This window comes from Temnothorax curvispinosus, unplaced genomic scaffold, assembly GCF_003070985.1.
Source record: "Temnothorax curvispinosus isolate PA1 unplaced genomic scaffold, ASM307098v1 QBEX01013816.1, whole genome shotgun sequence".
Classification (NCBI taxonomy): Eukaryota; Metazoa; Arthropoda; class Insecta; order Hymenoptera; family Formicidae; genus Temnothorax; species Temnothorax curvispinosus.
The window spans coordinates 244440-258967 of record NW_020223596.1 but is presented as its reverse complement, the minus strand read 5'-3'; the positions used below and the strand labels follow the sequence as shown (position 1 = coordinate 258967).

The 14528-nt window shown below is 38.3% G+C and overlaps 1 protein-coding gene across 1 annotated transcript; it reads right to left on the bottom strand.

The window, feature by feature from the left end:
• Nucleotides 1-6405: 6405 nt before the first annotated feature.
• Nucleotides 6406-14183, bottom strand: LOC112464000 (enhancer of split mgamma protein-like). Its single transcript, XM_025030740.1, has 5 exons — nucleotides 13795-14183; nucleotides 12910-13004; nucleotides 11787-11876; nucleotides 8610-8888; nucleotides 6406-7775 (listed from the first exon to the last, which is right to left on the bottom strand). Exons 2-5 carry the CDS (start codon nucleotides 12979-12981, stop codon nucleotides 7347-7349), a joined length of 870 nt encoding a protein of 289 aa, XP_024886508.1. The 5' UTR covers nucleotides 12982-13004; nucleotides 13795-14183; the 3' UTR covers nucleotides 6406-7346.
• Nucleotides 14184-14528: the final 345 nt, after the last annotated feature.

The following is a 14528-nucleotide window of genomic DNA, read 5'->3' as shown; positions in this document are numbered from 1 at the left end:
CAACAATGCGCTCTTGGACGAATATATATGTCGAATAATCGTATCTCAATTGACGATCGTTCACCACGAATGGCTTTTACACCTAAGTTTCCGGGAGAGCACGGAGAGATCTCTGCGATTTCCTGATGCGAATGCTTTACACAGCTCGAGTGATCAATCGGTCTGCCGGGATCGATCGCCGCGAACAATCTCGGTCGACCACAATTCGGGACTCGCTTACCCGCTCGCAATCGGCCCCGTATCCCCCGATGTGAGGCAACCTCGTTCGATCTCCGGGAATCCTTTTCCCTCGGGCACGCGTCTCTCTCCATGCGAGCAGGTCGAGCAAAGACGACGAGGTGTCAAAAGTGTCACTGTATAAAAACCGTTCTCTCGGGACAGTCGCGCGCCTATAATAGCTCTTATCTTTTCAACCCAAAGGAAATCCCTATGAAGTTTCTCGAAGGACAATATCGGGTTTTACACTAAGAAGGGCAACAATAAAACTACTTGGACTAAAGCTAGTTGGACACAATGAACTTCTTTCCCAAACGCACGATATAAAAACGAAGTAAGTCGAAATGATATAATTTTGTAAACAACCCAAAATATATTACGGTTTATAAATATCAATGTGCACGATCTATTGGCATACGTTACATTTACATACATTTTAGTTATTCAAGGATGAATAACTGAAATTACATCTGCCGAAGATAGGAGCTATAGTTAAAAAAAACTCACAATTTGCTTTCCAGGAGTTTTTTACTTACAATATTCTTTTTTTCTCTTCTTTAAAAAGGATTCATTGTCCGCTTTAAAAATTTTTACTTGTTTGCCAGGGCAGAGAGGGACCTTTCTCACAAGATAATTGTTAAAGTCACCAAGGCTATCGTGGCCAAGGCTACGCGACCCTTTGAGATTCGCTTCGCAATGAAAAAGTAAGAAAGTAGGTCACCAAGGACGACTCTTTGGGAAAGAGATATTCCCCAAGGTTGACGACCCTCATAATTGTTCGCTCATTTATTTATTTGCGTATTCAAAGATGCAACCATCTCCTTTATCTAGGTCAGAGTCTTCTTCTTGCAACTATTATTCATGCACTGATCTATTTTGACTAGATTCTTTATATCGCACAATAGCGACAGTTTACTCCCCTGTGAGTATCGAGACGTTTGCGACAATTTATTTGCAGCGAGTCAATAGGAGTGATGTACGCTCAATTATTAGACTCACAAAGACGAAACAGCATGTACAAATGTCCATATAATTTTTTTAGTGAACGCAGACACCCAGCTTTTTGGAGAAAATACATTAAAATTTGACCCTGAATGCAACCTTGGCATTTTTTTTGGGTACCGTTAAAGATTAATTGTTCCTTTTTTGCTACACAGAAAAAAAGTGTCAAATCCACACTGATATGCTCGTATACACGCAAAAATATATAACAATCTTCTTATAAGAATTTCAACTTTTTATTTTAATTTTTTTTCTTAGTTGAATTATATAAAACTTCGTTTAACTACGTAAACTGAGTTCAGTTAGACAAGTTTTCTTAACGCAATATAGGGTGCATTCTGTTTCACGCATGATGCGCATAATGCAAAATTTATCCTTGTTGTTTACCGAATGTTAAACAAGAATGAATGATGCATTATGTGCATCATGCGTAAAACGGAAAGCACCTATGATCTTATTTCAAGATTATATATTCTTGCGTATAAACAAGTATATCAGTATTGATTTACGCTTCTTTTTTTCTGTGTAATTACAATGATCTATCTATGTTTCATATAAAATTTTCTAATGCATGCGAAAAATTGATAACGCCTACCAAGAAGCGTATAATTTCTAAACGTCTAAATTTTGAATGCATCACAAATCACGAATATGAGTTACGCTCGGAACGAGCGACTGAAAAAAAGGATGCATAATACGTACTTGACGATAGTAAAATAAATCACTAAAATTAGCGTAACGGTAAATTAACACAGATATTCGGCAATTAAAGATTCAGTTTTATTTTCTGCCGCGGCGGAAGATAACTCCGAAGCTTTCTAATTACCGAGTAATTAACCTTACGCAAGAGCCGCACAGCAAGAGTGTCACGTATTATTAACGTAAGATTCCGCTGTTAATTATGAGGGAACTTTCCCAACGGATTACCACTCGTAAATCATTTTCTATGATATCTGTGTACGAGCAGATATTTAGAGCATCATCTAGAACAACGTTTGAAGGTAATGGCCGTTGATGAGAAGTTGATAAATTCGCTGATGCACACGTGGGTAATAGCGCCAAGGCGTATGCGCGTTACCGGTTTCAAGCAACGTGCACTTTTTCCCCCGTGCGATGTAAAGACCGTAATACATCGATCTTTAAGTCATAGATCATCCGGCGATAGGTAGGTCGCCTGGCGAACATTGTTGCAAGACCTATAGGGCGTGGGACCAAGGTGATACTTCCACCGTTGATCTTACCGATCAAACGCAATCGCGTGTCAATGATTGGCAAATGATATTTGCGACGTAATTGTAAAATAAGAAAGCCGTTTTCATTTTGAAGTTTGCAAGCACCAATAAAAAATTAATACATTCAAGTTGGAAATTTACTGCATACATACACAGAAAAAAAGACTACTCTTGATTTCAAAATATCTTTAGTTCCAACGTGAAAATTTTGAAATAAAATTATATTAAAGAAAGCTTGATTGAAGTCTTTTTATATAGTTCAACCAAGAAGAAAAGTTGAAATTCTTATAAAATTATAGATTGTTGCATATATAGATACGAAACGATGAATAGTTAATTTATAAGTATACAAGTTTTGATTTGACAGGTCTTTTTCTTCTGTGATGTGATTCTGAAAATTAGGAAGAGACTCGACAGGGACTGAGAACGTCGATCGGACTTTATACTTAAAAAATTGAAATAAAATTAGGAAACTATGATTCGCGTTACAAATTGTCTCTTGGAATAATTTATTTTCTGCTGTTGTGAGGTTTCGAAGGGTTCATTGAAAAAATCGGAACAGATGGCGGGTGCTCGCGTGGCTAAGTGAAATCTTATTTCCAACGATACGGTCGGTCTCCGACAGAACGCGGATGATGTCTCGGTAGGAACTTAATAATCCGCAGTTCCACGTACATGCCCACGAGGCGAAAAGGCGTATATCTATATTCGCGCGAAGCTATATACGTCACCACCGGCTCTATGCAAGGCGGCGGCGATTGGGACCGAAGCGGGATGCAAACCATTAAACAACAGCTCGCGGGGTGATAGATGGGTCGCATGCCGATCGTTCTTGTTGGCAAGGCCCATTAAAGCGCGTGGGTCCGGACTCCGGAGCTCGCATTTACACCTGAGCCTCGACCACCACCATCACCCACCACCGCCGTCAGCACACGAGACCCGACAGGGACCGAGAACGCCGACCGGACCGAGAAGGGCACGCGGTGGAGGGTGCTAGGGGAGCGGGAAAGCGAGAGAACTCGGGGCCCCGGGACGTGGCCCGCAGTTAATTGCCAGCATTTAATGAGCGCTCTTTGACGCGCCGCGCGAACCGCCACGGTAAGAGTTGTAATGGCCGCAGCAGCGCTTTCCTGACGACTTCGCGGCGTACCGTGCGTGCGCCAGCTCTGAGCAGCGGGCAAAAATTACCGCTCCGCGCGAGAGTATTATCGGCCACCAACGATAATATCTTCGCCCCGACGAAAACCGATTCGAACGATTGAGATATTAGCGCGACTAACTGCGCGAAGAACCATCATAGCAGGATCGTTAGATTTCTTCCGAGCTTTCCAATTTAAAAAGAGAATTCTTTAATAAACAAGATCAAGCGTAATGATTTCTCAAGGATAAAGTTGGGTCTTGCAATTTCTTCACGATTCTCTTATTTTTTTTGTGTCGCGAAAACAAATCATTACGGGCATTCAGAATTTATTGTTCAATTGTATGTGCTAATTTTATCTCGTTTAGAAGTAAGATTAAATAAATCGTTGCTCTTAAACTTTAAATTTAAATCACTTCTTAACATATTAATAGCAGCTTTTAATCACTTTAAGTTTTAATGTGCGGGTAATTAGCCCTAGAGAGGTGCAGCACCTAGTAAACTTTATAATAAATAAATTACGTGATTTAGAGTTGATTCTGGAGTGATATTGGAACCTATAATGTCTCGCAAAAAGATGAATGCAGTCGGGCAAATTTTAGGTCAAAGTGTCTAATATTTAGATAGATCCATATATCTACAATTTTTGCCAGGTAATTTGGCTGTGACCGCGATAACACTATCGTGGCATATGTTACATGAAAAGATATCTGGCCACACGAATTAGAACTGTCAACCGCAAAACACTTAAAAAACTTTTGAGAGAGAAATGTATTTTATAAAATAAAATAAAATAAAATTTTATATAATGAAAAAATAACAATTATTAAATAAATAAAATTAATTTGCGTCTTTATATACAACATTATATACAACAAAAAAGAAATTCCGTAGAAAGAAAATCAAAGAGTACCAAAGAAACTAATTCAAAAAGAGAATGAAAAAAATTAAGTGAAAGAAAATCATTCATTGAGAGACGGAAAAGTCTTCTATTTTTTCCTTTTAATGTCATTTATATTACCTAGTTGGCAGAAAGCTACTTAAATTGCGGTTGATCACAATAGCGTCGGCACAGTGGCAAAGCTTTATAATCGCGTCGCCATTTTTTACGTGAGAGCCGTTTGGTCACTGACAAAAGCGTCGCCATTTTGATTTAGTGACCACAATGGTCAATGAAAAGCGTTTGTTGGCAAACTATGTGTCCTTACTAAAAAGGAAAGACGACAGTCATCAAATTCTTTATCTGTAGGACCTACCCCGATCTCTTCTACCTGCTTGCGGTTAACTTGTGGTTTTGTCCTAAAAAAAGTCGGCAAAAAATGTGCGTACAAAGTCAAATAGTCATTCAACACTCTTTGCTCTTTGAACGATGTATGCGACAATAGTGTTCATAAGAATTTAAATTTTGTAAAATTGGTAGATAAAAAAGATGCGATATCTGTTTCTGATAATTTTTTAAGTTTGGATTTTTATATTATAAAGGTATAATGAGTTATATAATTGAGATATATTGCCACTGTTATAATCGTAACAATATATTTGTTTTATATAAGAAATTATGTCAAATTCCTAAAGCTACGTGTTTGCGTTACGTATAAATCCTAAAGTTTATAAAATATTTTAGAAGCTACTGTAAGCAATAGAGACAATATATTTTGGATACTATGTGTAACTAACAGTCGATGTAGTAACAGTTGTTGGTATAAAACCAAACATATTAAAAAACTCAAATATAAAAAAAATTTTATTATTTTAAAACGTTATTTTTTTTTAATATAAAAAAGTTAATTTTGTAATGCGTAGTTTACAAAACTGCAATAAATCATAAAAGCATAATATCGACTGACGATGAAAAAGTATTAAGATAATGGCAGGCAGTAATCCTTTCTATCATTCGTTGTGCAGAAGAAACTCACAAGTGTTACCTTCATTATCTTCTGAGCAGTGAAGAAATTGTTACTATATAATTAATACAAATAAAATTTTTAGTAAAACGATATTACATAAAAATAATTTGCACTTGCAAAATGCAGAAAATATTAAAATATAAATGCTTACAAAGATTTTCATTTCTTCTCAAAGCAACTTTTCAGATATTGTCATAGATGGCGACATAAATATCTTCTATATTGAAAAAATCCAACTGCCTATCTCTAACTGATAATAAAAAATGTGTGAAGCTATAATGATTCAGACTAAAACATTAATTTCTCCGAAAAGTAAGTAATTTGCAATACTAAGAAAGATTTAAATTTAAAAAATTGATACAATAAACCTGAACTGATGCTTTAATATTATCTTAATGTTTCGTTAGTTTGATATTTAATATTACTACAAATTAAAGATTATTATATTTTTATTAATTACAAATATATTGCTTCTTTTTTAAATAAATAAATTATAATCTACCTAAATATCTCTTTATAGAAAATATCTTTTGTGTAGATACGGATTTTAAAGATTAAAAAATATATATTGATCTTTTATATTAAAATTATTTGAAAATACTTAAAATACTAGAATTCTTAAATAAATCGGGTATTCACGAAACTAGGCTTAAAGGTTTTATTAAAAATCTTTCAAGTTATATATAATAATACCAAATATTGGATTTCTTATCGCTATCACAGATTAATCACGCACGAAGTATATTTGTTAACACCAACGTGTAGATCAACATAAATAAATGTACGGCAATATGTTTCTTTAAAATAATCCTATGTGAATAAACTATGTTATAATATTAATTTTGTAACGCTTCCCTAACATTAATGTAATAAAGATATATTTTATTTATATATTTTAAATGAAAAAACTCGTGGCATAATAAATTATGTAGTAATTGATTATAATCGAAGTAAGGTGCATCTATATGTTTCATTCGTTGTAGTAATAAAACATGTGAAAATGATGATATTAGTTTGATGATAAATGATAATAGTCTGTCTCTTAAGATACTTAAAGTAATTTAAAAAAATCGCTCTTTAACATATCACAAGTCTAATCGTAAGTAATAATCTGAATTATTTAAAGATAAGCTATATTATCTACCGATTTAAAGCCAAGTACCAAAGTAACACAGAATTAGCGTAATATTACGTAACTTTAGGATATTGATGATTCCTTTATCAATCTCTGTTGGTTTAGGTATGGTATACAGTGTATTGCAACCAGCATTTAACATAACGAAGATATTGAACAGACTTTGCAAACTACATAAAATTATATATACATTATATATCTCATGTTTTACCCTCTCAAATTATTAAAAATAATACTTAAAAATAAAAAATTAACAGTTAGAAGATTTATCGTTAAAAAAATCTTTTAAACTTAATCTCGAATAAAAACTGTTCTCTGTCGTGTGTATGCGTGTTTTTGATAACTTCTCTCCATTTTCTTCATTTCTCGCGATAACTCAACTACAGTCTGTTAAAAAATATATTTTACCCTTAATACAATACTGTACACAATATATCCAGAGATTTATCATCAGTTTCTAATTAAGTCTTTCAAACGATATAAACTTGTAAGTAATCGAAAAATAAATTTTGCATCCCACGTTCTTTACTTTTAGTCAGTAAGCCCAGAATGTACAATATTCTCTCGGTGCCTTTTTCACATTTTTATTAAGAAGAAAGTTGTTTTTCTCCGATATATCAAAGCACACGTAGATAAAATAAACAACAAGTTCCCAGATTACAGTCTGTATAAGGAATGCATATCACCGATCTTTTATTACAAAATATCTTCACGCGCTACCATGGTCTCCACATCGGGTCGCGTTCATCCACGCGCTCGACGTCGATTTCTTCATCGTCATCGGCGTTAATGTCATGCGGATCACTCGTTTTATTCCTCGTCGTCGTTATCGTAGTCGTTGGCGTCGTTGACGATCGCCGATCCTTCAGACTCTTCGGTTTGGCACTGCAATTTGCTGTTAATTTCTCGTTCCCATTAACGAGCGACATCGAGGCTCGGCATCGAGGCGTGGAGGAAATCGTCGTCGTCGTCGACGCGACTCCGCCGACAGTTTTGTCGGCGTGAAGCGTGGATCTTATCGGCGACGTGCTCGTGGAGAGTATCGCCGAGTCAATTTCGCCAGAGGTGCCGACGGGACAAGGTGCCACGACGCTGGCGATCCGATCCAGATTGGCCAGGGTAGGCGATAACAGGTTGGCTTTCGGCTGAGGAGAACACGTTTTTTGTCGTCATTACGGCGGTCGTTAGCACTTCGCGATCATAAATCTTATGCGACCCGCGCTATTCCCGCGGCCTGATCGCGCGCGGTGACTTTTTCGCCATTTTTGGGCATAGCTTCGTGAGACGTGACGTGACTGAATTTGCCCGTTTTCCATAAGCCGGGATTAATATTTCTTACAATATATCGTAAGTTACTTACGCCAACTTCCTTTCAGCAGCATCGCAGGGGATTACAGAATTATTATGCAATTAAAAAAGATAATCATAAACCGTGAAAATAACAAGAGAATAACGATAAAAAACATTTTTGTAACGATTCGTAAACAAGATATGAAGAACACCGAAAATTTTCACGGCTTTTATGAACAAAAATAATTAAACGACTGACTAATTATAATATTACTGTTTCTATAATTTTCACACTTTAATCATCAGTTACCAGCGTTGAAACAAAATACACGTGTGAAATATAATTGTAATGAATTGCAGGCTGCGACTCTCTCGCGTAAATCTATTGTGAATGAATTCGATGTACATCACACGGCGACTCGTCGTACATAATTAGTTGGCGAGCCGCATCGTAAATGACGCGACGGGTAATACTTCATCCCGAAAAGTGAAATGCTCTCAATTAAAATTCGTCTTTTTTTGGCTGCATAGTAGCGACGCGCTGTCAACCACGATGTGAATTTATGAGACGCGGTCGGCGAGAAATGTGCACATGATCGCAAAACTCTCGCCTTGTATATCCTCGTCGCTTCCCCCCCCCCCGTGTCAGGCCGGTCATTAATTACCCACAGATCGAACACGATAATTACCGGTGAACTTGTCTGCCCGCCCGTTTGGAGACCAGTTGCGAGGTGTCTCGCCAGCCTCTCCGCGGCTTCACCTGGAAGCGACGAGAGAAATCTGCAGGCTTCCGCCGCGCAATGCCCGAAGCCGGACTGCCAGCGGCTCTCCGCGGAAATTTCGTCGCCGCTCGCGGCGATCGTCGCCGATAATCCGGAGGGCCGCGAGGCCTGCAGCTTCTGCAGGTGACGCACCGTCAGTTCGAGGATATCCGCCTTCTCCAGCTTGCTGATGTTCTCGCCCTCGGTCTGCAAATCATTCCAGTCTTACTACTCTTACTAGAGTTACTAGACTCATCAATTCTTATTACACACATTTTTCTGTAGGTCCTATACGGAATAGAATTTATTACGTCAGCTTATATACAATTGCCAGGAAGGGACTTGGTTTATAAAAATAAATCCTTACAAATATTTTTATATATACATATGTATATGTAGGTACTCTATTTTTCCTGTAAAATACAAATTTAAAAAAAAGGAATCAAGCACGCAATATCGGTAAGGAAGCAGCTGTCTCCGCTATCGCGCGGAAAATATAACGAATATTAATTCTGGTAATTTTATAATCGATTCTGTCAATCCAATTTATTCTTCCAATCATATTTTAAATTACAACCGAGTGTGTAAGCCGATCATTATATCGGCTGCAATGCCCGTACAATTTCGCGCTTCTACCAAGTTAACCCTTCCGTTTCTTTCCGGACCAGTCTTTCATCGACCATCTGTACTAAGTACCGCGAGAAAACGAACGATTCCGCAAAAAGGAACATCTCGAGTTTTTTCGCACTAGAGGAGAGAGAGATTGCTATTAAGATGGTATCGTTACCGGCTCGTAACGCTCGCAGGGCGGTTTACTTTACGTCACTCGATTGCTCATTACAAAAAGAAACGGAGAGACGAGCGACTCTAAAGGATCGTAGCCACGGCGCCTGAGCGTGGAAGCCTTTTATACGCTCGCCAGTTCTCGCGACGTTTTGCGAGAAGAAGAATAGCATCCGGTCGGCGGGCATTAAGCCGTACGAAACGTGCCGATCGGGCCGGGTAATGTGCCGTTGGAAAATTAGCATGGTGAAATCGGCGGTGCCTTTCACGCTGATTCAGCGAATTATACGCGAGCGTAAATTGCACGCGGGCGAATGTTCCGCGCGGAAAGACGGTATCGACAAATTACCATCGGTGGCGAAGCGCATTGTGCCTACCACTTAAACTTAAAACACAGGAAACGTGTAATAGCGCTTCTTTAATGCGCCATCGGTTTGCACGCTGTTTTCGTGGAAAAAAATCTTAGAAACCAATCTTTTCATTCTCGCATATCGCACTCCGGGAAGAATACTGTCACAATTAAAAAAATTTCGATTTTGAGTATGCCATAAAAAAGTATGCCTAAAATGTTATCTACGTATTAAAATAGTATCTATATGCAAAATAGTCTATATGCAAAATCCGCTGCATGGGATGGAAATATCGTTACTTTTTTTTAACCGGTTATGTTGCAGTTTCCTGGATGAATAGTAATTTAATTGGCAAGTGAATCATCAGCAGACCTATTAAAAAAACAATATAAGTTTCATAACAAGATATTGTAATTGCGTTAGTTATCTCACAATTTAAAAAAATTGAATTGAATTTGTTTTTCCTCTCTCCTGAAAATTGTGTATTTTTGAATTGTGACAGTGTTCTTCACGGGATATATTTAACGGTAAGGGTAATTTTATTTAAAGCTAAATTTTAATAATACAGCATTTCGCGTTTGTCGAGGAAGATAATGCGCGCTATAAATCACAATAATAGAGATCACGTCAGTCTTTTTGTAATTGAAGTAAAATCATTTTGACTGAAAGTTAACAATGGATCCTTGCTCAACATGAATAGACAAAATATTAAAAAAAATTTTTAAATAAAAACAAAGTGCCTTCTTCAGAGCAAAGTAGCATAAAACTTACTAAAAAATTCATATTGCTTATAAAATAGTTTCTTGTTTTTCTCAAGTACATATACAACTTTGTCACACGTACCCTTTCTAACTGATTCAATTTTCTTGGCACAGCACAGAATTCTATATTCGGACAAGGATTGTGTAGACTAGTCTAGAGAGAATTGAAAAGTAGAGTCTGCTTTATCTAGTACAATAAATCCTAAATAAGTGCGTCTAATTTTTTAGTTTATCCGGATCTCCGGATCGCTTTATCGCGGACTGAGAATTGCGCGATTGCGCTCAGCGCTAAATGCGCAATGTAAATATACCGCGGCGGAGCGCAACGCCGCGCGCAGGGACGCAATTATCATTAGAGATTAGACAGCGATAATTGAGGATATTTAAATATCACGTACGCTTAAAGCGCGTGTAAACGCGGCACGCTTGACTACGCGCTGAATATTATTTTGTTGACACTCGTTCGCCGGGTGCAGGTTCCCACGCTCTGAGAATATTTAAAAGCAAAATCGCCTGCACGCGTAGTTGCGGCCGGAGAATGCGTTTCCTGCTAGTCGCGATCCGTAAAATTGCGGCAGGGGCGGTGACGTGCGAGGGGAGAGGCACCCGGTGGTATCATAAATAGAGTCGGTGGGAGTCGAGCAAGAAACACGCGTTTCCTCCGAAGGCTCGCCCAACGCGCCAGGGGGAAGGAAAAAAAAAGAGCATAGCACGTGCTCGCTGAACCAGGCTATGATATCGGCTCCCAACTCCCAAGATTGCCGCGTTCGGGAATGTCGCCACCTTTTCTCGCCGTTAAACAATTTATCTCGAGCGTGCGAAAGAAAGAAAGAAAAAAAAAAGGATCGCGCGGAGTGAAAGTTAATTGGCGCTCGCAAAAAAGCTGCAAACGCGCGAAATCGCGTACCTTTATATTACATCCCACTACATCTTACGCGTAACTCGTAACGCTTTTGCGAAACACCTGTTCAAAGTAACAATATTGATCCGAGGATGTATTTAAAAAAAAAGAAGGAAATTACTACGCTTAGTAAGTGTGCCTAGTATTTTTGTACGTAGACTTCTTCTCTCTTTTTAATTTTAGGATATAATAAAAATTTTTATTATGCAATCGTATTTTGCTGCTATCACTTTGATACGCAGCTGTGCTGTTTCAATCTATAATATTAGATATTTTATATACTGATAATAAAAAGCGTCAGCGCACCTACCTCTAGTGCGTCCACCATGAGATCCTTGAGTTCGTCGAGACAACGGTTTATCCGCGCTCGCCTCTTCCTTTCCAAAAGCGGCTTTGTTATCTGTGTTTGAATATACGTTATATTTTATTAATCAATATCTTCGCGGCAGCTGGCTTCGAGCATTCGCGCATCGACCGGTCTCGGCGAAATCTTTTGCATCTCGATCTTGCGTCGCGCGCTGCTTGATCGTCCATCACAATGTAAAGTGCTAATTTACGACGTGACGGGATGCGAAGGTGGGAATCGCGTCAGAGCGTAAGTAATAATCGAGCTACATGCCGCGCCGTCGCATTTATCTCCGGCATTAATTCAAGAAATCGTCGATTTGTAACTTGGACGGTGTCGAGTCGCGCGCGCGAGAATCAAGGTCTTGTTGTTTCATCGCGGCGTCGAGACAGCGATGATTTAGCTTCAATTAGCGACCGGTAATTCGTTCCACGCACCGTTCCTCATCGATTACGATTTCCTCGGCCGCGAGAAGAAATATGAATTTATGCCGTGCAACTCCAGGTGCTGCCGGGTCGTCGAGGGGAAAAAAAAAATCAGTTGCTGTTGCCGCGACGAGCAAATGTGCGCCTGATCGAATACTTTGTACCAAGTACTTGGCTACTGATTTATGGAACGGTGAGTGTCGCGAAAATTAAAATCATCGTATGCAAGTGGAATTGTTATATATCAATATATTCTTTAGGCAAATTCACGTTTTTCGAGCTTCGCTCGTACCATTGATGTTGTATCACGTGAGACTAACTGCTATTAATACATTTATTAATGTTGTATCAATGTTACACCGCACAACACAAAACTAATTAATCGCATCGATAAGCAATCGTATGCCTCTAATCCTAAAAATAGATCTCTACGTGCCGCCGGCAATTGACGAATGCGACTTATGTTCTAACTTCGGTTTCGATTGAAAAACAAGCTGCTGCGCAAATTCGTTACACAATCTCTCTCGCGTACGTAATTAAATATTAAATATTTCAAGCTGCATTTAATTGCCCGCCAATATACATTTCTAATTCGCATGTAGTTATACAAAAAAGAAAATGTGGTGCTTATCGTTTACGCTTAGCTGTATGGATCACGATACCTTCTTGTATTGATACGTTCTCGAGACCGGATGAGGATAATCGTACGACATCATTGCAGGTGGGAAGGACATAAATCCAGAAAGGGAACTAGAAACTGCAACAGAAGCAATCCATGTAAAGAAGCAATCAATATATAATACAAATTGAATAATTGAAAAAGAGTCTACCTAAAGTGGTCGTAATAACAAGAGCAGGACTAATTAAAGTCCGAGCGCAGTTGTAGGTGCATGATCATTTATAATAAATATAAATATCATGAGGTACATTAAAAAATGAAAACGCACGCACGGCAGACGCTTGAATCTTTAGTTTGCTGAATACTACATATCTTTCAAATTCGGAATCCTTTTTTTTTTGTTCACAGCTAATTTACAGCCTACAGTTAGTCATGTGAAAATAAATAATATTATATGTGAATATACAACCAGTAATTAAACGAAATCGTCAAAGCTAAATATAGCTAGTTAAACCGGATAATAAAATGTATAAAGAAAGTCAAATGCAGTTTCGCTAGCAGCCGACAAACTTATACGATAAATAAAATACATGAGCGCCAGTATGTGCTGGATGATCAACTTATAGTGTACGATTTATAAAGATCAAATAGATCCGGACGGCGCCGACGAGAACCGGCATTAGAAATTTCATTTACACTTCGAAATCCGTGTAAAATATTCATCGTTAAAATTAATACTTGTTTATAACAATGATACTGATCGCAATCTAAGAAATGTACCCAAAAATTACGGAGATAAGAGTGATTGTTGTGTACGTTTCAGAAAAAAATTTAATTTTAAACAAAAAATATAGCAATGTCAAATAATAAGATATGCATAAAAAACATATATAAAAAAAATAATAAGATTTCAAGTAGAAAAGTGTACCTTGGTCAAAACTGGTAGCACCAACAGCGATCGGCAATTGTGAAAATTGTCATTTGAAGAGAATTATTAGAAGCACTGGCGCGTGAAATGTCGAATCTTGTCGTTTTGTTTATCCTTTGTCGAATAAGCAAAGTCGCACGGCGCGTGCGGTGGTATCGGGAGACTTTTGCCAAACAGCCCGATCATATCACGAGCCGGATTTGCCTCACGGCGTCTCGCCGCGACATTTTACATCTCCCGTGTCGAAATGTAAATGGATAAAATATCGGATGACGCGTGTATACCGACGACACGTCGAGCGGATTGACAGGTCGGGACGGGCTGACATTAGACACGCAAAGCGGGTGCACTTGGTGAGGTCTCTACACCAACTGACTCGATGCTCTCCGCTGCCATTCCGGCACAGGCTACCCTCACCCGACTACGAACCCTCCGGAGAAGCTACTTTGGATAGGAAGGCCGCTCCAAATGCTTCGTTGTGTTGTACCCACACGAGCGCGCGCGTGCAACCGTGCGTATCGATGAGCTGACAAAAACACGAGGGGGGCTGTACACGAGAGAATAATTTTTAGTCAATATATACTTGAACGACATTGCCAAATCAAGTTCAATTAAACTTTCTCACGACAATCGCGCGAAATCCATCGTATATCAAAATCTCAGACAATCTTTTTCATACTTCGCGATATTTTATGTGATAAATAAATTATAATAAAAATCAAAATAATAAGAGA